General features: G+C 45.9%; 1 protein-coding gene across 5 annotated transcripts in view; it reads right to left on the reverse strand.

Annotated features, from left to right (window-relative positions):
- Positions 1-27,500, reverse strand: part of LOC143276226 (uncharacterized) — a 39,678-nt gene that overhangs the window by 8,009 nt on the left and 4,169 nt on the right. For 2 of the 5 annotated variants that reach the window (XR_013053520.1, XM_076580697.1), the window contains exon 2: positions 744-2,504. Coding sequence is in view for 4 of the 5 variants with exons in the window: in XM_076580697.1 (XP_076436812.1) it covers positions 744-2,432 (1,689 nt within the window). In the remaining variant the exon portion in view is untranslated. Of the gene's footprint in view, positions 1-610; positions 2,505-8,732; positions 8,949-20,229; positions 20,299-27,500 lie in introns of those variants that run through there. The other 3 variants (XM_076580695.1, XM_076580696.1, XM_076580694.1) reach the window with 3 other exon arrangements.

The following is a 27,500-nucleotide window of genomic DNA, read 5'->3' on the forward strand; positions in this document are numbered from 1 at the left end:
CAGTCATCAGTATACGTACTGTGTCGTGCCTCAACGTCCACAGCACAGTCATCAGCATACGTACTGTGTCATGCCTCAACGTCCACAGCACAGTCATCAGTATACGTACTGTGTCATGCCTCAACGTCCACAGCACAGTCATCAGTATATGTACTGTGTCGTGCCTCAACTCTCAACACACTTGACCAAGGGTCTCCTTGCTAAGTAAGATTACACACTCTCTCTCCCCCCCCCCCCTCTCTCTCTCTCTCAGTACTATCTTTTTTAACAGTACTGAGAAGGGGTTTCTTTGCTGAATAAAATCTCTCTCTCTCTCTCTCTCTCAGATGCCTACTTTTTTTTTTAACAGCACTGAAGAGAGGTCTCCTTAATAAATAAACGCTGTGTTTGTCTCTCTCTGTCTCCGTCTCTGTCTCATTGTCTCTTCCACTCAGTAATATCTTTATGTCTCAATTTCAACATCATTCCATTGAGGAGAGATCTCCTAGTTTTAAATAAGATCATTCTCTCTCTCACTCTGTGTGTGTGTGTGTGTGTGTTCATCATTCTCTCTCTCTCTCTCTCTCTCTCTGTGACATACAGACAGCAGCAACCCAACTGAAGTGAGGAGTTCACATGAGCCGACAAACCCGACTCTGGGTGTTGCCCCTGTCAGACTTGGTCATGGCCACCTTCCTCCGGGCCACCACCCCGGAGCTGCCAAAGTGGGCCACTACTTCCACCCGGCTGTCCGCTCCACTTACCCGGCTCCCGTCAGGGGAACGCTCACCCCGGGTAGATCCACCAGACGCCTGCCGCCGGGGTTTGAACCCGTCCTCTGACGCCGTGTCACGGGCGTCGGTGTCGGAGTGCAGGTTCGAGTCCTTGTCGGACGCCGTGTGTTTCACGTGGTGCTGTGTGACGTCAGTGGCGTGTTTCACGTCTTGTGTGGTGACGTCAGCCATGTGGTTCACTTCTTGTGTGGTGACGTCAATTGCGACGTCGACGGTATGATCCACGACGTGTGTGACGTCGCTGTGTGTGGCAGGGACGCCTTCTTGCGACAGGGGACGATTGTTGACTTGGCTTTTGGTGGTTTGGGGGAGGATGGTCTTCACGTCAGATGCCAGTTCTCCGTCATTCACTCCGTGTTTTCCTGAAGAATGCTTGACTAGGTCTTCTCCTGAAGAATGCTTGACCAGTTCTTCTCCTGAAGAATGCTGCTTGACCAGGTCTTCTCCTGAAGAATGCTTTACAAGGACTTCTGCTGAGAGGTGCTGTTTTACCGGGTCTTCTCCTGAAGAATGCTTCACCTCGTCTTCTCCTCCTGAAGAATGCTTCACCAGGTCTTCTCCTCCTGAAGAATGCTTCACCTCGTCTTCTGCTCCTGGACAATGCTTCACCAGGTCTTCCGCTGTGCTTTGCTTCACGACGCCGTCAGCTGCAGTGGGCATCCCTCCATCCACTGACGGGGTCTGTTCGCAGGTTTTCGCCGTGTCTTCTGCCGCTGGGATCTGTTTCACCAATTCTTCCGCCAGAGGGGGCTCCTCCTCGTTCTGCGCCAGAGCACCTTTTTCTTTCTCCTCTGCAACACTGTGTTCCCATTTGACGTCCTCTGGTAAAGAGGGTTTCAGGTTTTCCGTTGGTAAGATGGGTTTCACGGTGACTTCTGGTCGGGCGTGTTTCACTTCCGGCGCACTGTCTTTCGCTTTGAGCTCTGAGGCAGCGGGGAGAACTCCGAGGTCTGCCTTCAGCTCGCTCTCGGAAACGTGAGTCTTCTCGTCGTCGTCGTCCGACTCGGGGTCTTCGGGCCTGACGGCCGTGTCACTCTCCGTGTCGCTGGGCAGCGAGCCGTCCACGGCGCTGTTGAGCGAGGCGGTGTTGTCGCTGGTGGTGGCGGTCAGGTCCGAGTGCGTGGACGACTGCAGCGGTGAGCCCACCGCCGACCCGCACAACGGGTCGGGCTCGAGGCCGCTCAGCGGGTGGGACAGGATGATGTCTGACTGCCGGGGAGTCACAGAGTCGGGCTTGGCGGCGGTGGAGAGAGGTACTTCCGGAGGATCCTGGATCCCCGCCCCGGCCGCTGCCCCTGACGTCCACCCATCGTGGTGGGAGGAGGAGAGACTTGAACCCCGACCGGCGTTGGCGGGAGGCACAGGCTGGGGCCGGGTGCCCGAGGAGGGGGAGGGGGGAGGGAAGGAGCCACTGTTGCCGGACACAGGTTCGGACCCAAGGGGTGCAGGGTTGCCTGGACCGCGACCTCTGCCTGGAGACCTGTGTCCTGGCGGGGCCAACTGCACGTGGTAGGGCACAGCCTGGTGCTGGTGCTGGCCAGAGTTCTTCTTCAGCTCCTTGCGCCTCTTGGCCTGCTGCTGGAAGATGAGCAGCGCCGTGTCCTCATAGCGCTGCTGGATGAAGTAGACAGACTCCGCGTGCTGCTGGGGTCGGTTCATCGGGCGGCCGTTGTGTGGAGGATCCTTCACATCTCAAGGGGACAGGGCCAGGGGGCTGATGTTGGACAGGGCCTGCAACACGGCCAGCACAGTGTGTACAGTGTGCACCAACAACAGACAGTGTGTACAGTGTGTGTACAGTGTGTGGCAACAACACACAGTGTGTACAGTGTGTGTACAGTGTGTAGCAACAACACACAGTGTGTTCAGTGTGTATACAGTGTGTACCAACAACAGACAGTGTGTACAGTGTGTAGCAACAACAGACAGTGTGTACAGTGTGTACCAACAACAGACAGTGTGCACAGTGTGTACGAACAACAGACAGTGTGTACAGTGTGTGTACAGTGTGTGTACAGTGTGCACCAACAACAGACAGTGTGCACAGTGTGTACGAACAACAGACAGTGTGTACAGTGTGCACCAACAACAGACAAGTGTGTACAGTGTGCACCAACAACAGACAAGTGTGTACAGTGTGTACCAACAGCAGACAGTGTGTACCAACAACAGACAGTGTGTACAGTGTGTACCAACAACAGACAGTGTGTACAGTGTGCACCAACAACAGACAGTGTGTACAGTGTGTACCAACAACAGACAGTGTGTACAGTGTGCACCAACAACAGACAGTGTGTACAGTGTGTACAGTGTGCACCAAAAACAGACAGTGTGCACAGTGTGTACGAACAACAGACAGTGTGTACAGTGTGTACGAACAACAGACAGTGTGTACAGTGTGTACCAACAACAGACAGTGTGTACAAACAACAGACAGTGTGTACAGTGTGTACGAACAACAGACAGTGTGTACAGTGTGTACGAACAACAGACAGTGTGTACAGTGTGCACCAAAAACAGACAGTGTGTACAGTGTGTACGAACAACAGACAGTGTGTACAGTGTGTACGAACAACAGACAGTGTGTACAGTGTGCACCAACAACAGACAGTGTGTACAGTGTGCACCAACAACAGACAGTGTGTACAGTGTGCACCAACAACAGACAGTGTGTACAGTGTGCACCAACAACAGACAGTGTGTACCAACAACAGACAGTGTGTACAGTGTGTACCAACAACAGACAGTGTGTACAGTGTGTACCAACAACAGACAGTGTGTACGAACAACAGACAGTGTGTACAGTGTGTACCAACAACAGACAGTGTGTACAGTGTGTACCAACAACAGACAGTGTGTACCAACAACAGACAGTGTGTACAGTGTGCACCAACAACAGACAGTGTGCACCAACAACAGACAGTGTGTACAATGTGCACCAACAACAGACAGTGTGTACCAACAACAGACAGTGTGCACCAACAACAGACAGTGTGTACCAACAACAGACAGTGTGTACAGTGTGCACCAACAACAGACAGTGTGTACAGTGTGCACCAACAACAGTGTGTACAGTGTGCACCAACAACAGACAGTGTGCACCAACAACAGACAGTGTGTACAGTGTGTACCAACAACAGACAGTGTGTACGAACAACAGACAGTGTGTACAGTGTGTACAGTGTGTACCAACAGCAGACAGTGTGTACGAACAACAGACAGTGTGTACAGTGTGTACCAAAAACAGACAGTGTGTATAGTGTGTACCAACAACAGACAGTGTGCACCAACAACAGACAGTGTGTACAGTGTGTACCAACAACAGACAGTGTGTATAGTGTGCACCAACAACAGTGTGTACAGTGTGTACGAACAACAGACAGTGTGTATAGTGTGCACCAACAACAGTGTGTACAGTGTGCAACCAACCACTCAGGTGGACCAACCACTCAGTTCTCAGTCACTTGCTAACCATCACTGTCAGCACTGTACAGGGTGGACCAACCACTCAGTTCTCAGTCACTTATTGCTAACCATCACTGACAGCACTGTACAGGGTGGACCAACCACTCAGTTCTCAGTCACTTGCTAACCATCACTGTCAGCACTGTACAGGGTGGACCAACCACTCAGTTCTCAGTCACTTATTGCTAACCATCACTGTCAGCACTGTACAGGGTGGACCAACCACTCAGTGCTAACCATCACTGTCAGCACTGTACAGGGTGGACCAACCACTCAATGCTAACCATCACTGTCAGCACTGTACAGGGTGGACCAACCACTCAATGCTAACCATCACTGACAGCACTGTACAGGGTGGACCAACCACTCAGTGCTAACCATCACTGTCAGCACTGTACAGGGTGGACCAACCACTCAGTGCTAACCATCACTGTCAGCACTGTACAGGGTGGACCAACCACTCATCACTGTCAGCACTGTACAGGGTGGACCAACCACTCAATGCTAACCATCACTGTCAGCACTGTACAGGGTGGACCAACCACTCAATGCTAACCATCACTGTCAGCACTGTACAGGGTGGGCCAACCACTCAGTGCTAACCATCACTGTCAGCACTGTACAGGGTGGACCAACCACTCAGTTCTCAGTCACTTATTGCTAACCATCACTGTCAGCACTGTACAGGGTGGACCAACCACTCAGTGCTAACCATCACTGTCAGCACTGTACAGGGTGGACCAACCACTCAATGCTAACCATCACTGACAGCACTGTACAGGGTGGACCAACCACTCAGTGCTAACCATCACTGACAGCACTGTACAGGGTGGACCAACCACTCAATGCTAACCATCACTGACAGCACTGTACAGGGTGGACCAACCACTCAGTTCTCAGTCACTTATTCCTAACCATCACTGTCAGCACTGTACAGGGTGGACCAACCACTCAGTTCTCAGTCACTTATTGCTAACCATCACTGTCAGCACTGTACAGGGTGGACCAACCACTCAGTGCTAACCATCACTGTCAGCACTGTACAGGGTGGACCAACCACTCAGTTCTCAGTCACTTATTGCTAACCATCACTGTCAGCACTGTACAGGGTGGACCAACCACTCAATGCTAACCATCACTGTCAGCACTGTACAGGGTGGGCCAACCACTCAGTGCTAACCATCACTGTCAGCACTGTACAGGGTGGACCAACCACTCAGTGCTAACCATCACTGTCAGCACTGTACAGGGTGGACCAACCACTCAGTCCTGCTGACTGGAGAAGGTCCTGAGCCACACCACTTTCAGGGCAAGTCAGTGACCCTCCTAGGAGCAAGGTCGCAGAATGGTTCACACGCTCATCTGCCAATAGTGTCCCCCGCTCCCCCCTCCACACACACAACAACTCCTGATCTGTATACACACACACACACACACACACACACACACACATAGACACACACACACCGACACCGACTACTAATCTGTATATATATCTTGGCGCACACACACACACGCACACACACACACACACACACACACACACCGACTACTGACCTGCACACACACACACACACACACACACACACACACACACAGTGAAGCAGTATTGACAGCCAAGCACTCTGGGTGCGGAAAGCAGTCCAAGTACAATTTCACACAGAGAAATCCTGCTGTGACATGAATGACAACACACCACACCACACCACAACACAACGCAACTCAACACAACACACAATACCTCACACTTACCACTGTCTTACAAACATGAGACTTCATCTCATCCTGGTCAGGGCCTGGTCTATAAAAGATCGGTCTTCAAGTCACACTGGATCATCGCACATTGCTGCTGCTGCTGCTTTCGTGGGCTGCAACTCCCACGTACACTCGCATGTACACGAGTGGGCTTTTACGTGCATGACCGTTTTAACCCCGCCATGTAGGCAGCCATGCTCCGTTTTCGGGGGTGTGCATGCTGGGTATGTTTTTGTTTCCATAACCCACCGAACGCTGACATGGATTACAGGATCTTTAACGTGCGTATTTGATCTTCTGCATGCGTTTACACACGAAGGGGGTTCAGGCACTAGCAGGTCTGCGCATATGTTGACCTGGGAGATCGTAAAAATCTCCACCCTTTACCCACCAGGCGCCGTCACCGTGATTCGAACCCGGGACCCTCAGATTGAAAGTCCAACGCTTTAACCACTTGGCTATTGCGCCCGTCATCGCACATTAATTTTCATCTTATTGACTTCACACCTCAACAAGACAGTTCACATAGCCAGCCCCACACGCCAGTGTCCACAACCAACAACACGTGCTTTTCCCTGTACAGTAAAGTTAGTTCCCGGCAGACAAAGAGTTCTAGAAAATCTGGAAGACACATCCAAACATGGCCACCAAAACGAAGGGCGCGCAGTCTGCTCTCTTTTCAGGGCATTTTCTCAGATACTTGGGAGTGCTGTGTGTGTGTGTGTGTGTGTGGGGGGGGGGGGGGTATTCAGTTCAGTTCACACCTGCCAGAGACCCACATAGCGAGTATCCCCCCAGAAAAGACACCTCCCCTCCCACTAGCAAGGGCAGACACACAGACCATGACACAGTGTGACAAAACGGGCCACATCAATCATTGCTGGTAAGAGATCTCCCCCCCCCCCCCGCCCCCCCCCACTCTCTCCCCCCCCCCCCCCACACCCCCCTGTGTTAACCCTTTCACCGCCAAGCACGCATTTATGCACAGGCGTGGTAGAGGACCCATGTCACTGAAAGGTGACCATTCACTGGTTTGTTAATCCACGAACCTACTGCTCTTAATGTTCGGTGGTAGGATAGGCCATATTTTCTATACATCGCAGGGGGGAATCCCCAGCTATTCTTAGCCATTGTCTTTTCTGTGTTTATACCATAAGGAAATTTTGTACTCTAAATTGACTGGCGGTGAAAGGGTTAAAAAAAAAAAACCCGATCCTTCGGTGATTCTCCCATTTCTCATTCAGCTCCATCTGTCTGGATCAGTTTACCTCACTGATCTTCGCCACTCTCCCTCACTTCAATCTTTCAAAACTGGACCGAAAACAATCTTTTTGAAAACGCCGATGCATAGATCTTCCATCCTTTTCTAATGACATTTAGTTATAACCCATGCAGACTCCGCGCGCGCACGCGCACGCGCACGCGCGCGTGCTTGCATGCGTACGTGTATGCGTAATTAAGAAATGTAATGGGAGTAGTCTTTGAATCTGTTTTATGCTGTTGTGTGTCAAATCATTATTATTTTTTTTTTTTTTTCCATTTGTAAGTTATTGCGCCCGCGCGCGCGTGTGTGTGTGTGTGTGGGGGGGGGGATGCGGGTCTGTCCTGATCTGTACAATATGTCTGTTTCCATGTCATGGTGTGTGTGTGTGTGTGTGTGTGTGTGTGTGTGTGTGATTATGTGTGTGTGTGTGTGTGTGTGTGTGTGTGTGTGTGTGTGTTCTTTAGTTAATTAAAATCTTTTCACAGTAAGTGACATCAGACGAGAGTAGAGCAGAAACAACTGCTGGAAAGGAATAAATGTAACTGTTCGCGAACTGAGTGATCAAATAATTATATGCGTGTACGTGCGTGTGCGCGCGAGCGCGTGTGTGTGTGTATGCGTGTGTGCGTGCGTGTGTGTGTGCCTGTGTGTGTGTGAGAGAGAGAGAGAGAAAACCCGACAAACAACGCAGAAATAATATCACAGCCAGCGAACACGGCCCTCTTCATGAGGATTTTTCTTCTTCCCTCGCTCATCGCTGAGGAGAGTGTCTGACAGACAGGCGACACACACACACACACACACACAGACACAGACCTGTCCACAGAAATCACACACGACGAGCAGGAAGGAAGCAGACTCGATCCCGTGTCTGTCTGCACAGCGGCAGCGGCAGGGCTTTCCCCACAACTGTAAAATTTCTATGCCAGTCGCCCGCTTCGAACGTCCCGACAGGAAGAAAGCCGGGCTTCCTGCACTGCGCTTACTTTTGAGTTTGGGTTCCATTCAGTTGGGTAGTTAACTAACGTGTTTAGCAAGGTATCCTGCACTGCTAACCTTGGAGTGTGGGTTCCATTTAGCTGGTAACTTACGCGTTTAGTGAGGTTTCGTGCACTGCATACTTTGAGCTTGGGTTCCATTTAGCTGGCAACTTATGCCTTTAGTGAGGTTTCGTGCACTGCATACTTTGAGCCTGGGTTCCATTCAGTTGATAACTTATGCCTTTAGTGAGGTTTCGTGCACTGCATACTTTGAGCCTGGGTTCCATTTAGTTGATAACTTATGCCTTTAGTAAGGTTTCGTGCACTGCATACTTTGAGCTTGGGTTCCATTTAGTTGATAACTTATGCCTTTAGTAAGGTTTCGTGCACTGCATACTTTGAGCTTGGGTTCCATTTAGTTGATAACTTACGCGTTTTGTAAGGTTTCGTGCACTGATGACTTTGAATTTGGGTTCCATTTAGTTGGTAACTTACGCGTTCAGTAAGGTTTCCTGCATAAGGCCCCTGATGCCGTAACGTCAACCGGACACACCGCATGCACATCCCATTTCCCTCGCTGAAGAAGAGCACAGCACGGCATGGCACAGCACAGCATAGCACGGCACGGCATAGCACAGCACAGCACAGCACGGCACGGCACGGCACAGCACAGCACAGTACGGCATAGCACGGAACAACACAGCACAGCACAGCACGGCACAGTACAGCACAGCACGGCACAGTACAGCACAGTACGGCACAGCACAGCACGGCACAGTACAGCACAGCACGGCACAGCACGGCACAGTACGGTACAGCACAGCACGGCACAGCACAGCACAGCACAGCACGGCACAGCACCGTTACGACAAGCGCTGGTGACTGACAGCCCCCCCACAGCCAGTCCAGACTGACTATCAATGAGATGTGAAATGTGTGATCTGTCCACCCAGACCCGTCCCGCCCAGCATGTGAGCAGCCATGAGGTGACACACCGTACCGCCACACCACTTTGTCCAGTTTCAGTTTCAGTAGCTCAAGGAGGCGTCACTGCGTTCGGATAAATCCATATATATATATATACGCTACACCAACACATCTGCCAAGCAGATGCCTGACCAGCAGCGTAGCCCAACGCGCTTAGACAGGCCTTGAGAAAAAAAAATATATATATATAACTAAATAAAATAAATAAAATAAAAAGAAATAAGTAAATAAATAAATAAATAATAGATAAATACATAAAAAAGAACTACTACTACTAATAACAACATTCATACGGCGCAAAAACTTAATGAAGTCAACTATAAGCGTGCAAAAAAAAAAATAAATAGATAAATAAATAAATAAAAAGAAATAGACTAAAATAAATAAATCAAATAAAAAAAGACAATGATAAATAAGCAAATAAATGTAAAACATGCAGACACACATTCACACACACACACACATATGCTTAACGGATATGCACTAAACATGCAGTTTCACAGATATGAAAGCACAATCAAATACACATAAACGTACATGAGCCCCAACACACACACACACACACACACACACACACATTACCCTGCACCCCCTCTACCCTTTGTCCACAACGGCAACATGACGGGAATCAAACAGCGGCTCTCTCTGTAGTCGGCCTACACACACGGTGAACAGACAGACAGACATAGAGTGAACAGACACACAGACACACCACACACACACACACACACACACACTGTGTACACGGTGAATACGCACACGCACACACAAACCAAAGCAGGCACAAACTGCAAACAGAATAGAAAAGAATACAATAAATCTTTATTACCAAGTACACCGGGATCACAATGAATATTGGGGGGATAGTACATAAAAAAAAGGGTACAAACATAAATTGAAAATCATACACAAACACAAATATATCAATAAAAGAACTTGTGCACACTGACACACACGTTTGAACAGAAGCTGCATAGTACATGTGGATGGGGCTGGTGACTGGATCTTCAGGTAGATGGTTGTTGATTGCACTGTTCTGTTTAATCATACTGGATTTGTTCGAGAGACAGAGCACTCACTGACTGCTTTGTGGAAAAAGCTATTGGCGAAGAGATTGGTTTTCGTCCTTGTACTTGAATATGAATAATAGCAGGGAAAAGGCACAAAATACAACACACACACAGAGTCACACACACACACACACACACACACACACACACACACACACACACACACAGAGTCACACACCCACACACATACACAGTCACACACACACACACACACACACACACACACACACTGTTATTTATATTTACATTGTTGTAGGTTAATACTTGTTGATATGCACATACATATTCTCCTTCCCATGACAACTCATTCAATACACACCACAACCTCTTTAGACTTTTTCTTATAATATACTTTTGCTTTTTTTTTCTTGCTTTTTTTTTTTACACTAATATTCACATGCATTCCCTTTCCTTTATACACTACTCTACTCCTTTCCGTCTAAAAACACTTATGGTGAATAGACGTTAAACTGAAGAAAACACACACACACACACACACACACACACACACACACACACGCACACTGCAAAGTATGTAGCAAATGTACAGGCTCAATATCATACTGTGTAGTGGTTTGGTGGTGTACGTGTGGTTTGGTGTACGTGCGAAGAGACTGGTTTTCGTCCTCGTATTTGAATATGAATAATAGCAGGAAAAAGGCACAAAATACAACACACACACACACACACACACACACACACACGATTTAATGGCAGTTAAGCGGCAGTCCAAACAGTCATCAAAGTCCCAAACCAGTCTCTCTCCAAGGTGGCCGTTCGGTCAACACTAACAATATGGAGAAAGTGCAGTCACGCTGTAGTTTATGGTTCTACACCTGTCTGCTCGTGTGGTTGTCCACCTTGCTTACCTAGCTAAGTAAAGGGGGAAGTGGGGAAGGAGGCGTCACAGGCTCATGACTATATGTTGTTGTTATAAGAGACCCGTACCAACATGATTCGCTACTTATTCTATTACCAAGATTTTTGTTGCTGTTTGTGTGTGTGTGTGTGTGTGTGTGTGGAGATATCAGCACGAGCACAGTCAGAGAACGCGACAGAATAGCAGGGATATGGATACGGATACGGATACGGATGGTTCCTTCAGTGCAGGTCATGAGCCCATTGCACACATGTGTGAGAGTACAGTTCAGAATAAAGGCAACGTAAATGGCGATGGATATATTGTAAATAGAACCGAAAACCAAACATGCATTGATCAGAAATAGTAGAACATTTTCAACATACAGTAGCTGGAGTAGCCGATCAAAAAAAAAAAAACAACAACAAAAAAAAAACCCAAACAAACAAACAAAAAAAATACGCACTGATCAGAGAAGTAATAGAACAATTTATGAAAACAATGAAGTGGTTACATTGGGGGGTACCCGTTATGCCGCCGTCCCGCTATGCCGCCGACCCGTTATGCCGCCGTCCCGCTATTCGATGATTTTTGAACAAGCTTTTCTCGGCTGTTTATGAACCAATCTTAGTAAAATTTGGATCAAAGCTCGGGGGCTATGATGTCTACCGAATGTATGAGTTGAGACCCATTTGCGCCATTTGTGACGTCACAGTGGCGCAAATTGCCAAAATTTTGATCACTAATATCTCCGCTGTTTATCAACGGATTTCCTCCAAATTTTAGTTACGTGTTCATTATACTAGGGACTATAAACGGTATAAGTAATAAGCTCACGATGACGTAAATCATGTTCTATTTTTAGAATGTGCAGTTCTCTACGCAAACAAGCTTTTCTCAGCTGTTTATGAACCGATCTTTACGAAATTTGAAACAAAGGTCGTAGCCTATGAGGATTCGCGAATGCATATGTTTGGACCCAGTTGCGCCATTTGTGACGTTACTGTGACCCAAATGTCAAATAAAAAGGGAGATTATTAGTATGGCTTGCCCATCTTGTTTTGTCTTTTTTGTGACAAAAGACAATCCGTAAACGGGTCGGCACAACGGGTCGGCGGCACAACGATACGCTCCCACGGTTACATTGACCAGGACGGATAGAGAAGATAACGCCAGGGAAAGGAGGGAGAGCGTTGGCGGTGATGACAGAACAAAAATAATGTAAAGCAATTATGTACGAATGTGCATGACTGTATACAAAGATTAAAGTTTTTTTATGGGGGCAGAGACTGTGTGTGCGTGTGCGTGTGCGTTTGAGTATGTGTGTGTGTGTGTGTGTGTGTGTGTGTGTGTGTGTGTGTGTGTGTGTGTGTGTGTGTGTGTGTGTCCGTCCTTGTGCTTTCCGATAATTATGAAATACGAAAAGAACTGTTTCGTCCTGAAAAAAAAACAGTACAAAACAGCCATCGCCTGGTTTTCAGGAAAAGGCCGAACAATGTACAATTGCCTTTTGTGTTTTCTTTGACATGATGATGGTGACGATGTTTAAAACACGGATAACGACGGTGATGAGGTTCATTGTTTGGATGGGAACATAACAAGAATGACTTACGCAACTTGGGTCACGAAAATTACCGACACTGCAAGCATGTCCGGTTTTACGAGTGCATCACGGGGGTTCAACAGACTGTGTACAGACCTGTATACATCTGTCACACTGCCGCCGGATCCTATGTTCGACAGTTAAAAAGCCTTGTGTACATTCCGGCCCTAGGCATTTCCCGGACACGCTACTGTGTTGATGTTTGGTGAAGTGCTGTAATCAGCAAGACCGCTCCGGCTCTCTCTCTCTCTCTGCCCCTCACTCTTTGCCTCTCTCTCTCTCTCTCCTCAACCTCTCTGTCTCTCTCCCTCTCCCCCCCCCCCCCCTCCCCCCCCCCCCCCTCTTTCTCCATTAACAAGCAGGCCCGTATTTCCACAGCTTTAAGAAGTGGAGCTGTTCAGGTGTGCAGAAGCGGTTAGAGCTGCGATGATGACTCACGGGGCAAACTTGCAGGGAACAAATTTTGCAAGGCCCGTGTAATTACGCCTCACTGAGCAAAACAAAACGGAGTCACGCCACTCTTCATCGAAGTTTGCTTTGGGGAATTTCGCTGTCAAGCTGAACCTTTTGCTGCTCTGAACGGTCGACATGTAGCCCGTCTTTCTATGAACTGTCGACAGGTTACCCCTCTTTCTTTGAACTATAACCCCCTCTTTCTCTGAACTGTAACCCCTCTTTATCTGAACTGTCGACAAGTTACCCCTCTTTCTTTGAACTATAACCCCTCTTTCTCTGAACTGTAACCCCTCTTTCTCTGAACTGTCGACAAGTTACCCCTCTTTCTTTGAACTATAACCCCTCTTTCTCTGAACTGTAACCCCTCTTTCTCTGAACTGTCGACAAGTTACCCCTCTTTCTTTGAACTGTAACCCCTCTTTCTCTGAACTGTCAACAAGTTACCCCTCTTTCTCTGAACTATCGACAACTTACCCCTCTTTCTCTGAACTGTCGACAGCTTTTCCCTCTCTCTCTCTGATGTCGACAAGTTACCCCTCTTTCTATGAACTGTCAACAACTTACCCCTCTTTCTCTGAGGTCAACAACTTATCCCTGTTTCTCTGAACTGTCGACAAGTTACCCCTCTTTCTATGAACTGTCGACAACTCACCCCTCTTTCTCTGAACTGTCAAAAACTTACCCCTTTTTCTCTGAACTGTCGACAACTCACCCCTCTTTCTATGAACTGTCGACAACTCACCCCTCTTTCTCTGAACTGTCGACAAGTTACCCCTCTTTCCCTGAGATCGACAACTTACCCCTCTTTCTCTGAACTGTCGACAAATTACCCCTGTTTCTCTGAACTATCGACAAATTACCCCTCTTTCTCTGAGGTCAACAACTTACCCCTCTTTCTCTGAACTGTCGACAAGTTACCCCTCTTTCTCTCAACTGTCAACAAGTTACCCCTCTTTCTCTGAACTGTCAACAACTTACCCGTCTTTCTCTGAACTGTGAACAAGTTACCCCTATTTCTTACCCCCTCACCCCTTCCCACCCCTCCAGCCTTACAAGTGCCAGACATCCCGTCCATCTCTACTTCATTCCTCAGACGGAAACAGAGGCAACATTTCCATAACGGAACAAAAAAAGTCGTCCAGAAGACCTGTCGGTCTGCCATAATGTTGGCCAGCAATGTTCATGTTCCAGCAATGTTCATGGCAAATACCCACACTGAGACGCCACGGAACCATGCTCTGGAATCTCACTGTGAAAATAGTTATGTTTGGCATACTTTAATGTCAGTGAATTATCCACAGCCTACCAGAGCCAGGCAGGAATTTCTTCTTGGTTTTTTTTCGGGGTTTTTTGTTGTTGTTTTTTTCATGTACCATACCCTTTGCAGTGTTCAGTTTTATGACCACAACTGTGATAGCATTGATTTAGTGTTGTTTTTTTAGTTACCAAAACTACGAAAACTGTTGATTTAAAGAAGAAAACACACACACACACACACACACACACACACACACACACACACACACACACACAAACAAACACACACGCACACACACGCACACACACTTTTTTTTTTTTTTTTTACATCCGGTGCTCAATTTGCGAGCACGGTCCCGGAGCAACTGACTTCCGGCACGATCAGTGAACAGGATGCGAGCGGAGCAGAGTTTTCCCGCTTGTACCAGAGACAATGTTTTCCCGCTGTACCAGAGACAATGTTTTCCCCCGGTACCAGAGACAATGTTTTCCCGTTGTACCAGTGACAATATTTTCCCAGAGACAATGTTTTCACGCTGTACCAGAGACAATGTTTTCCCGTTGTACCAGTGACAATGTTTTCCCAGAGACAATGTTTCCACGCTGTACCAGAGACAATGTTTTCACGCTGTACTAGAGACAATGTTTTCCCAGAGACAATGTTTTCACACTGTACCAGAGACAATGTTTTCACGCTGTAGCAGAGACAATGTTTTCACGCTGTACCAGAGACAATGTTTTCCCACTGTAGCAGAGACAATGTTTTCACGCTGTACCAGAGACAATGTTTTCACGCTGTACCAGAGACAATGTTTTCCCACTGTAGCAGAGACAATGTTTTCACGCTGTACCAGAGACAATGTTTTTTCCGCTGTGCCGAAGACAATGTTTTCCCCCAGTACCAGAGACAATGTTTTCCCCCAGTACCAGAGACAATGTTTTCCCGCTGTGCCAGAAACAATGTTTTTCCGCTGTGCCATAGACAATGTTTTTCTGCTGTACCAGAGACAATGTTTTCCCCCAGTACCAGAGACAATGTTTTTCCGCTGTGCCATAGACAATGTTTTTCCGCTGCACCAGAGACATTGTTTATATTTTCCGCTGCACCAGAGACAATGTTTTCCCCCTGTGCCAGAGACAATGTTTTCCCGCTGCACCAGAGACAATGTTTTCCCGTTGTGCCAGAGACAATGTTTTCCCGCTGTACCAGAGACAATGTTTTCCCGTTGTGCCAGAGACAATGTTTTCACGCTGTACCAGAGACAATGTTTTCCCGTTGTGCCAGAGACAATGTTTTCACGCTGTACCAGAGACAATGTTTTCCCAGAGACAATGTTTTCCCGTTGTACCATTGACAATGTTTTCCCAGAGACAATGTTTTCCCGCTGTGCCAGAGACAATGTTTTTCCCCAGTACCAGAGACAATGTTTAACCGCTGTGCCAGAGACAATGTTTTCCCCCAGTACCAGAGACAATGTTTAACCGCTGTGCCAGAGACAATGTTTTCCCGCTGTGCCAGAGACAATGTTTTCCCGCTGTGCCATAGACAATGTTTTTCTGCTGTACCAGAGACAATGTTTTCCCGCTGTACCAGAGACAATGTTTTTCCTCTGTGCCAGAGACAATGTTTTTCCTCTGTGCCAGAGACAATGTTTTCCCGCTATGCCAGAGACAATGTTTTCCCGCTGTGCCAGAGACAATGTTTTCCCAGAGACAATGTTTTCACGCTAAATCAGAGAAAATGACAGATCGGGAACACTTTCCTCTCAGCGTTGAACCAGTTTCAGAACAGGAAAGGGTGGAGGGTGCAGGGGGTGGATCATGAGGTGTTAATGACGTTACGACCACCCCCTCCGTCCCCCCACCCCCTTTACAGCACAGCAGCAAGTTTCTGACTCGGAGGGCGGAGTGGGGGTGGGGGAGGAGGGGAGGGGGACGGAACTCTGCCAACACGTTACCTGTGTCAGCACCACAATGACTCATCCCCCCCCCAGCCCCGCAGAAACACCCACCCCCTCTTCCCCTCCCTCCACTGTCTTCCCCCACCCACCATTCCAAGACAACTCAACACGTGGCTGTCCCGGATGGCACCAGTTCAATTTTCCTTTCGCTTTCAAGGGGGCGGGGCGTTGGAGCGTTCGGACGGATAGATCCATTGATGCTACACCATATATATATAATTTAAAAAGAAGACAGGAGCAGATGTTTGATCTTCTCTTGAACGAATTCGCTGATCAGGCTTGAGACCCTATCATAGTCATAGATAGATAGATAGATAGACAGATAGATAATAATAATAATAATAATAATAATAATAATAATAATAATAATGGTATTTATATAGCACTGAATCTTGTGCAGAGACAAATCAAAGCGCTTTCGCACCAGTCATTCACACGCATGCATAACTCTAAAACTGTAGAAACTAAAGACAAGGAAGAGGCAGGCAAGAGAGGCTGTTTTGGGAAGAGGTGGGTTTTAAGGCCAGACTTGAAAGAGCTGAGTGTGGAGACTTGACGAAGCGAAAGAGGAAGTTCATTCCAACTGCAAGGTCCAGAGACAGAGAAAGAACGGCGGCCAACAGCCGAGTGTTTGAATCTGGGTATGCGTAAACAGAGTGGATCCGAAGCCGACCGTAGTGAGCGATATGGAGTGTAGAGGTGAAGGCAGCCGCAGAGAGATAGACAGACAGATATCTGTGTTTTACAAAAATTAATAATGGATACTTACATAGCACACTATCCAGAAATCTGCTCTAGGTGCTTTACAAAAACGCTTTTTTAACATAAAACATTACATCTATGTTACATACACACCAAAATATGACTACACACACACACACACACACACACACACTGACACACACTGCGTACATACATTTTAACAATACATGTGTATCTAACGGTTACCCTAACACATACGCACACAGGCACAAACTTACATAAACGCACGCGCACACAATACACATTCATATACATGCATGTAGTTATGTACACATACATATGTATACATACATAGTCAAGCACAGCTAACGCAAAGGAAGTGGACCTGCCACAATTGAACTTACTGCTGAGGGAAAAGGTGAGTTTTGAGACGAGATTTAAAAGATGCGAGGGAATCAGAATGACGGAGGTTATCAGGGAGCTTGTTCCACGTCTTTGGCAATATTTGGGAGAAACAACTAGGTAAAGACATCAAGTGCAGGGAGACATAAACAGAAGGCAAAAGATTGATACACTAGTGACATTACACAACAGGGAAATGGCAGCGTTATTTATTCCTGAGGCACACAATGCATCGATGTCAAAATGTTAATGTCCAAGTCATATGCAGACCAGACAGTAAGAAAGAAAGACGTTCTAACAGACCAGACAGTAAGAAAGAAAGAAGTTTTGTCAGACCAGGCAGTAAGAAAGAAAGAAGTTCTGTCAGACCAGACAGTAAGAAAGAAAGAAGTTCTATCAGACCAGACAGTAAGAAAGAAAGAAGTTTTGTCAGACCAGGCAGTAAGAAAGAAAGAAGTTCTGTCAGACCAGACAGTAAGAAAGAAAGAAGTTCTGTCAGACCAGACAGTAAGAAAGAAGTTCTGTCAGACCAGACAGTAAGAAAGAAAGAAGTTCTATCAGACCAGACAGTAAGAAAGAAAGAAGTTCTGTCAGACCAGACAGTAAGAAAGAAAGAAGTTCTATCAGACCAGACAGTAAGAAAGAAAGAAGTTTTGTCAGACCAGGCAGTAAGAAAGAAAGTTTTGTCAGACCAGACAGTAAGAAAGAAAGAAGTTTTGTCAGACCAGACAGTAAGAAAGAAAGAAGTTCTAACAGACCAGACAGTAAGAAAGAAAGAAGTTCTGTCAGACCAGACAGTAAGAAAGAAAGAAGTTCTAACAGACCAGACAGTAAGAAAGAAAGAAGTTTTGTCAGACCAGGCAGTAAGAAAGAAAGAAGTTTTGTCAGACCAGACAGTAAGAAAGAAAGAAGTTCTATCAGACCAGACAGTAAGAAAGAAGTTTTGTCAGACCAGAAAGAAGTAAAGAAATTCTGTCAGACCAGACAGTAAGAAAGAAAGAAGTTCTGTCAGACCAGACAGTAAGAAAGAAAAAAGTTCTGTCAGACCAGACAGTAAGAAAGAAAGAAGTTCTGTCAGACCAGACAGCAAGAAAGAAAGAAGTTCTGTCAGACCAGACAGTAAGAAAGAAAGAAGTTCTGTCAGACCAGACAGTAAGAAAGAAAGAAGTTCTGTCAGACCAGACAGTGAGAAAGAAAAGTTCTGTCAGACCAGACAGTAAGAAAGAAAAAAGTTCTGTCAGACCAGACAGTAAGAAAGAAGTTCTGTCAGACCAGACAGTAAGAAAGAAAGAAAGTTCTGTCAGACCAGAAAGAAGTAAAGAAGTTCTGTCAGACCAGACAGTAAGAAAGAAAGAAGTTCTGTCAGACCAGACAGCAAGAAAGAAAGATGTTCTGTCAGACCAGACAGTAAGAAAGACAGAAGTTCTGTCAGACCAGACAGTAAGAATGAAGTTCTGTCAGACCAGACAGTAAGAAAGAAAGAAGTTCTGTCATACCAGACAGTAAGAAAGAAAGAAGTTCTGTCAGACCAGAAAGAAGTAAAGAAGTTCTGTCAGACCAGACAGTAAGAAAGAAAGACGTTCTGTCAGACCAGACAGTAAGAAAGAAAGAAGTTCTGTCAGACCAGACAGTAAGAAAGAAAGTTCTGTCAGACCAGACAGTAAGAAAGAAAGAAGTTCTGTCAGACCAGACAGTAAGAAAGAAATAGGTTCTGTCAGACCAGACAGTAAAAAAACACGTTCTGCCAAACCAGACAGTAAGAAAGAAAGAAGTTCTGTCAGACCAGACAGTAAGAAAGACAGAAGGTCTGTCAGACCAGACAGTAAGAAAGAAGTTCTGTCAGACCAGACGGTAAGAAAGAAGTTCTGTCAGACCAGACAGTAAGAAAGAAAGACGTTCTGTCAGACCAGACAGTAAGAAAGAAAGAAGTTCTGTCAGACCAGACAGTAAGAAAGAAGTTCTGTCAGACCAGACAGTAAGAAAGAAAGAAGTTCTGTCAGACCAGACAGTAAGAAAGAAATAGGTTCTGTCAGACCAGACAGTAAGAAAGACAGAAGTTCTGTCAGACCAGACAGTAAGAAAGACAGAAGGTCTGTCAGACCAGACAGTAAGAAAGAAGTTCTGTCAGACCAGACGGTAAGAAAGAAGTTCTGTCAGACCAGACAGTGAGAAAGAAAGATGTTCTGTCAGACCAGACAGTAAGAAAGACAGAAGGTCTGTCAGACCAGACAGTAAGAAAGACGTTCTGTCAGACCAGACGGTAAGAAAAGTTCTGTCAGACCAGACAGTAAGAAAGAAGTTCTGTCAGACCAGACGGTAAGAAAGAAAGAAGTTCTGTCAGACCAGACAGTAAGAAAGAAATAAGTTCTGTCAGACCAGACAGTAAGAAAGAAAGAAGTTCTGTCAGACCAGAAAGAAGTACAGAAGTTCTGTCAGACCAAAGAAAGAAGTTCTGTCAGACCAAAGAAAGAAGTTCTATCAGACCAAAGAAAGAAGTTCTGTCAGACCAAAGAAAGAAGTTCTATCAGACCAAAGAAAGAAGTTCTATCAGACCAAAGAAAGAAGTTCTGTCAGACCAGGCTACTAACACGAAAGAGGTTCTGTCAGACCATTCAGTAAAAAAGAAGTTCTCTGTCAGGCCAGAAAGAAGCTCCAAGAAAGAAGTTTCTGTCGCACTACGAGAAGGCACACCTACCGAATGGAGCGGCGCTGGCTGCTTCAAACATTCATCTTTCATTTCGTCCTGCAGCCACACTGTTTCCCCCTCAAACCCACCATACAAATCCAAAGTATGGTGGGACATGAAACAAAAAACTCCTCCTCCAAAGCTACGGGAGAAAACCATTTCCCCAGGAATGTCAACACATTGTTCTTTCTTTCAGGGAGGGGGGTGGGGTGGGGTTGACGGGGATGAGGTGCAGAGAGAGAGAGAGGGAGGGAGAGAGACAGACAGACAGACAGACAGAGACAGAGAGAGACACAGAGAGAGACTGAGACTGAGATATTTTATTCATTTAAGGCCATGGCCTCATTTGAAGAGGGGCAACAACAGAGTTAATAATTAACAGATAGATGAGCACCACAGGTCCTCACAAAATTTAAGATACAAAAGATACTAGCAGCTGAAATGCTTTGAACAGATAAAGTGCCAAACTACGAACGAAATTTTCATTGCTGGAAGCCATCAGACGACCTAATCGGAACAAACATGGATCTGTATGATACTTCTTAGGTAAGAATTTCACACGAAGATGATGCAAAGCAGGATACATCAAAACAAAATCAACTTCATCTTCAATAGAGACTTTGCACAATGGACACAACAAAGCAGATTTATGTATATTGTTATAGCGAAACTAATGAACATTAATTTCGGTTATGCCAAATCTAAATCTAGTGAAGATAAATCGTAAATAACGATCTAAATTCAAAGACAGATATTTCTTCACTAAATGAGTCGAACTATGCACTCTATATAAATCAAATCTGTCACTGTACTTAATGTGGTTTTCCCAATCTTGCCATCTGCAGGCAATCAGTTGTTGGCGGATAATTCGCACAAATGATTTTTCGTCACCCACTCCTTGACTAACCAAAGCATACCCAAAACCAAGTTCAAATAAACATAATCGTACATTAGAAACCCAGTTATTTTTCCCATGAAGTCTAAATCATACAACATGTCATAAGCTTTTCGTGGTAATCTATAAGTATTCACTTTTAGTAATTTTAGCCACTAACTGACACATCTAACTGCAGAGTTAATATAAATAGGATACCTGTTCGTCTCACCTCATACTAACTCCTAAAAACGTTTTTAGCCCAAACAAATGCACTGACTCACAATGCACAATGAATTTTTATCCAGTCCCCACAGTTCAGATCCATATCGCACAATGGGATGTATTTGAGCATCAACAATTTTAAGAAAATGATCCCAAGAATTGCTATTCAATATAAACAATCAACTTAACACAAATATCAATGCATTCTTTGCTCTTCTAGACAGGTCTCTACATGCTGCTACAAAACATAAACGGGTTGACAAAGGGATTCCAAGGTATTTAAAAGCATTCACAACAGACAATACAACACCATCAAAAAACCACCTTTCCCTTACTGCCAAATACCCCCCCCCCCCCCCCCCGGCACCCATCCCCCTCAATGCAATAATATTACATTTATTTGCTGCATTTTTTTCAGGCTGTTTAGTTGTGGCTGCAAGTAACAGTTTCTGAGAACAAAAACAAAACTATATCATCGGCTGGTAATAAAACAAACAATTCAAAATAATCAATTGTAAATATGGCACCATGCCTTCCCTTCTCTACTACTTCTACTGCCAATTCATTTTTAAATAATGAAAATAAGATAGGATAGCACACATCCCCTTGTTTCACACCTCTAGTACAATTAATATAATCAGTAAACTTGTCTCCAGATCTGGTTCTTGTTTTACAACATTATACATACTCTTAACACAATTAAAAAGCTTTCCTCTAATACCATGTTTAATTAAGATAGGCCATAGTATATTCCTATTAATAGAATCAAACGCCTTTTCAAAATCAATAAAGGCAACATAAAGTTTGCGATTATAAGAAAACTGTTTCTGATTTATGGCCAAAAGGGTACACATATGCCGATATGGTCAGTTGTTGAATATCCTCGCTTAAAACCAGCTTGATACTCCCCAGTTACATTATTTTCCTCAACAAATTCCTGAAGTCGCCGATTAATTATTGTATTAAACACTTTGCTACTAATATTTGATAGTGAAATGCCTCTGTAACTGTTTGTATCATTAATATTACCTTTCTTATATAATGGAAGGGTAACAGCCTCACACCAGCTTTCAATATAAATGCCATCATCAAATATCTTGTTGAAGAACTTTACGAAAAAATGTATACTTTGTTCACAAGTTTTTAAGAGTTCCCCAAGAACCATCGGGACCTGCAGCTTTACCGGTTTTTTTCTTCTTTTTTTTAAGCGCAAAAAGAACATCTTCGTGTGAAATAGGGCGAAAGAGAGAGAGACAGACAGAGGCAGAGACACTGACAGACAGACAGAGATGAAGAGACAGAACACATTCAAATACATAAACAAGACGCTTCATCTCCGCCACTGAGCTCCGCAGTGTACATAAAGAATTAATTACACACATGACTCGCTGACTCCAGAAAAGGAACGTCGTACGTAGACTGGAGGATAGGGGTGAAGAGAGATAAGCAGGACAGAGATAGGGGGGCAGGTCGGTGCGGGCTTTGCATCACTCCACCTCATTACTGCTTCTTCCCAGTCCGTCCTATGGCCTCGTACAACAAGAACCCCCGCCATGCATGGGGATGGGTAGGGAGGGGTGTGGGAAACACGTCACACCGTTATCGCCACCCCCCCACCCCCCGCCCAATACCATCTCCACCTCCCTCTCTACCCACCAACACCAGTGACTACAGTGAAACAAGGCAGGCGGATGGGCGTCGGGGTGGGTGGAAGGGGGAGGGGGAAGGGGAGAAAACAGTCGTGTGTGTGTGTGTGTGTGTGTGTGTGTGTGTGTGTACTGACAACAATTCGATATTCACTACTCAATGATGGAAATAAACGACAGTCACGCGCTGAATTCATCCTCTCTCTCTCTCTCTCTCTCTCTATCAGTCTCTCTCTGAATGTGTATGTGTGTGAAATGAGAACAATGCCAATGGCGTCTGCTATCAAACTAAACGAGAATCACATGCTGAGTTCATCTTCTGTTTCTCCCTCCCTCTCTATCAATCCGTGTGTGTGTGTGTGTGTGTGTGTGTGTGTGTTGTTTTTCACAATGGTCAAAACACTTCCCACTGAGAGATCACCTGTCAGAATCGGTCTTTTGACAACTGCGGACTTCCGATTACCGCCAAGGATAGGAAACAACGGTGTCCAAATAAGGCGCTCTAAGTCACTCTCTTCTCAAAGCCACTTTACTTTAGACGGGCGCAATAGCCAAGTGGTTTTGACGTTGGACTTTGAATCTGAGGGTCCCGGGTTCGAATCACGGTAACGGCGCCTGGTGGGTAAAGGGTGGAGATTTTTCCGATCTCCCAGGTCAAGAAGTGCTAGTGCCTGAACCCCCTCCGTGTGTATACGCACGCAGAAGATCAAATACGCACGTTAAAGATCCTGTAACCCATGTCAGCGTTCGGTGGGTTATGGAGACACGAAAATACCCAGCACGCAAAAAAATGATAGTAATGGTCAAACTTATGACCGCTGAGCATTAATGGAAGAAGAAGAAGTACTACTGGGTCGAAAAAACGAAGAATACGGAATGAAGAGCACGCAACATACAGAAAAGTACAGTATGGCGCTGAGCGGCATTTTGAAACGAATTCTGTCAAGCATACAGTTCGCCACATTTTGAATCAAGTAAGAACCCAAACCGTTTGGGAATACGGATGGACGCGAGAGTTCGATCAACCGAAAACGAACCTGTCAGTCAGATATATAACGGGTGTCCCCCCAAAAAGTGAACCGCTTTTGGACAAGTATTTTCTCAGTGATACAGAAACCGAATTCATTGACAATTTTCACAGTAACCTTAGGGTATCATCAACACGTTTGCAAAACATGTAAACGTTCGGACGGTAATTATGCGAGTATTGTCAAATTCAAAACAGCATGTAAAAATATCCAATATCAGAGGAAAACTCAATTTCTCCCTGAAACAGTTTTCAATGGTAACCTTATCCCTTTCACTCAAAGGCATGGCTGATCCTTTCAAACTGAAACTTTGGACAGAACTGATTTTGGATACAGACGACAATAAAAAAATAAATAAATTTAAAAAAAAAAAATTAGATTTGACACCCAGACAGGCTACCTTCAGACTTACAGTGATTGACAGATGCCAACACCTGGCAGCTGGTATGAACATGATGAAGGTCACATTGCACAGCTAAGATACTGGATTTTTTGACATGCTGTTTGGAATTTGACAATACTCACATAATCTGCGTCTTAACTTTTAGATATTTTGCAGACTTGTTGATGATACCCTAAGGTTACTATGTGAAAATTTTCAATAAATTCGGTTTCTCTATCACTGAAAACATACTTGTCAAAAAGCGGTTCACTTTTTGGGGGACACCCGATATATATCTATATATATGCTGTGTGTGTGTGTGTGTGTGTGTGATCCCTGTCATCATCCCTGTCACCCTGTCACCATCCCTGTCATCATCCATGTCATCCTGTCACCACCCCTGTCATCATCCCTTTCACCATCTGTCATCATCCCTGTCACCATCCCTGTCATCCTGTCACCATCCTTGTCATCCGATCATCATCCCTGTTACCATCCCTGTCATCATCCCTGTCGTCATCCCTATCACCATCCCTGTCACCCTGTCACGATCGCTGTCACCATCCTTGTCATCCAGTCATCATCCCTGTTACCATCCCTGTCATCCTGTCACCATCCCTGTCATCCTGTCACCATCCCTGTCACCCTGTCATCATCCCTGTCACCATCCATGTCATCATCCCTGTCACCATCTGTCATCATCCCTGTCACCATCCTTGTCATCCAGTCATCATCCCTTTCACCATCTGTCACCATCCTTGTCATCCCTGTCACCATCCTTGTCATCCAGTCATCATCCCTTTCACCATCTGTCACCATCCCTGTCACCATCCTTGTCATCCATCCCTGTCATCATCCTTGTCATCCAGTCATCATCCCTGTCACCATCCCTGTCACCATCCTTGTCATCCAGTCATCATCCCTTTCACCATCTGTCACCATCCCTGTCATCCCTGTCACCATCCTTGTCATCCAGTCATCATCCCTGTCACCCCTGTCACCATCCTTGTCATCCAGTCATCATCCCTGTCACCCCTGTCACCATCCTTGTCACCCAGTCATCATCCCTGTCACCCTGTCATCATCCCTGTCACCATCCTTGTCATCATCCCTTTCACCATCTGTCACCATCCGTGTCACCCTGTCATCATTCCTTTCACCATCTGTCACCATCCTTGTCATCCGATCATCATCCCTGTCACCCTGTCATCATCCCTGTCATCATCCTTGTCATCCAGTCATCATCCCTTTCACCATCTGTCACCATCCTTGTCATCTAGTCATCATCCCTGTCACCATCCTTGTCATCCAGTCATCATCCCTGTCACCCCTGTCACCATCCTTGTCATCCAGTCATCATCCCTGTCACCATCCTTGTCACCCAGTCATCATCCCTGTCACCCTGTCATCATCCCTGTCACCATCCCTGTCACCCTGTCATCATCCCTGTCACCATCCTTGTCATCCCTGTCACCATCCCTGTCACCATCCTTGTCATCCCTGTCATCATCCCTTTCACCATCTGTCACCATCCGTGTCACCCTGTCATCATCCCTTTCACCATCTGTCACCATCCTTGTCATCCGATCATCATCCCTGTCACCCTGTCATCATCCCTGTCATCATCCTTGTCATCCAGTCATCATACCTGTCACCATCTGTCACCATCCCTGTCAACCTGTCATCATCCCTTTCACCATCTGTCACCATCCCTGTCACCCTGTCACCATCCCTTTCACCATCTGTCACCATCCCTGTCATCCTGTCACCATCCCTGTCATCCTGTCACCATCCCTGTCACCATCCATGTAATCATCCCTGTCACCCTGTCACCATCCCTGTCATCATCCCTGTCACCATCCATGTCATCATCCTTGTCACCATCCCTGTCATCATCCCTGTCACCCTGTCATCATTGGGTCTTTGGTAAAACATCGCGCCCCCCTCCCCACCGAACCCCGAACTAACACGACTTCTGCAAAGACGTCCAGCCAAACATCAACAGTAATGTATGTATGTACACACACACACAAAACCATCATGCACAACACTCAACATGAATACACACACACACACACACACACACACACAGAAAGACAGAGAGAAAGAGAGAGAGGGAGAGAGAGACAGAGACAGAAATAGATACAGAGAGAGAGAGAGACAGAGAGAAGGAGGGAGAGAGAGACAGAGACAGAAATAGATATATACAGAGAGAGAGAGAGAGAGTATAGATAGATCTATATCAATCTATCAATCTACCAGTACATATCTGTAGATCTATGAAGATCTATCAAACATCACAGATACCTAACTGATAAAATCTCATATCACAACACCAATATCATAATAATCAAAACCACAAAACACTATCTTAACAACACTATATCATTCTGTACAGCTAGCACCAAGTACTACTGTTGTTTGTACTACAACCATCACCACCTGATCTACTGTTGTCAGCCAATTGTGCTACAACCATCACCACCTGATCTGCTGTTGTCAGCCAATTGTGCTACAACCATCACCACCTGATCTGCTGTTGTCAGCCAGTTGTGCTACAACCATCACCACCTGATCTACTGTTGTCAGCCAACTGTGCTACAACCATCACCACCTGATCTGCTGTTGTCAGCCAATTGTGCTACAACCATCACCACCTGATCTGCTGTTGTCAGCCAATTGTGCTACAACCATCACCACCTGATCTGCTGTTGTCAGCCAATTGTGCTACAACCATCACCACCTGATCTGCTGTTGTCAGCCAACTGTGCTACAACCATCACCACCTGATCTGCTGTTGTCAGCCAATTGTGCTACAACCATCACCACCTGATCTGCTGTTGTCAGCCAATTGTGCTACAACCATCACCATCTGATCTGCTGTTGTCAGCCAACTGTGCTACAACCATCACCACCTGATCTACTGTTGTCAGCCAGTTGTGCTACAACCATCACCACCTGATCTGCTGTTGTCAGCCAATTGTGCTACAACCATCACCACCTGATCTGCTGTTGTCAGCCAACTGTGCTACAACCATCACCACCTGATCTGCTGTTGTCAGCCAACTGTGCTACAACCATCACCACCTGATCTGCTGTTGTCAGCCAATTGTGCTACAACCATC

This window comes from Babylonia areolata, chromosome 31 (assembly GCF_041734735.1).
Source record: "Babylonia areolata isolate BAREFJ2019XMU chromosome 31, ASM4173473v1, whole genome shotgun sequence".
NCBI lineage: Eukaryota > Metazoa > Mollusca > Gastropoda > Neogastropoda > Buccinidae > Babylonia > Babylonia areolata.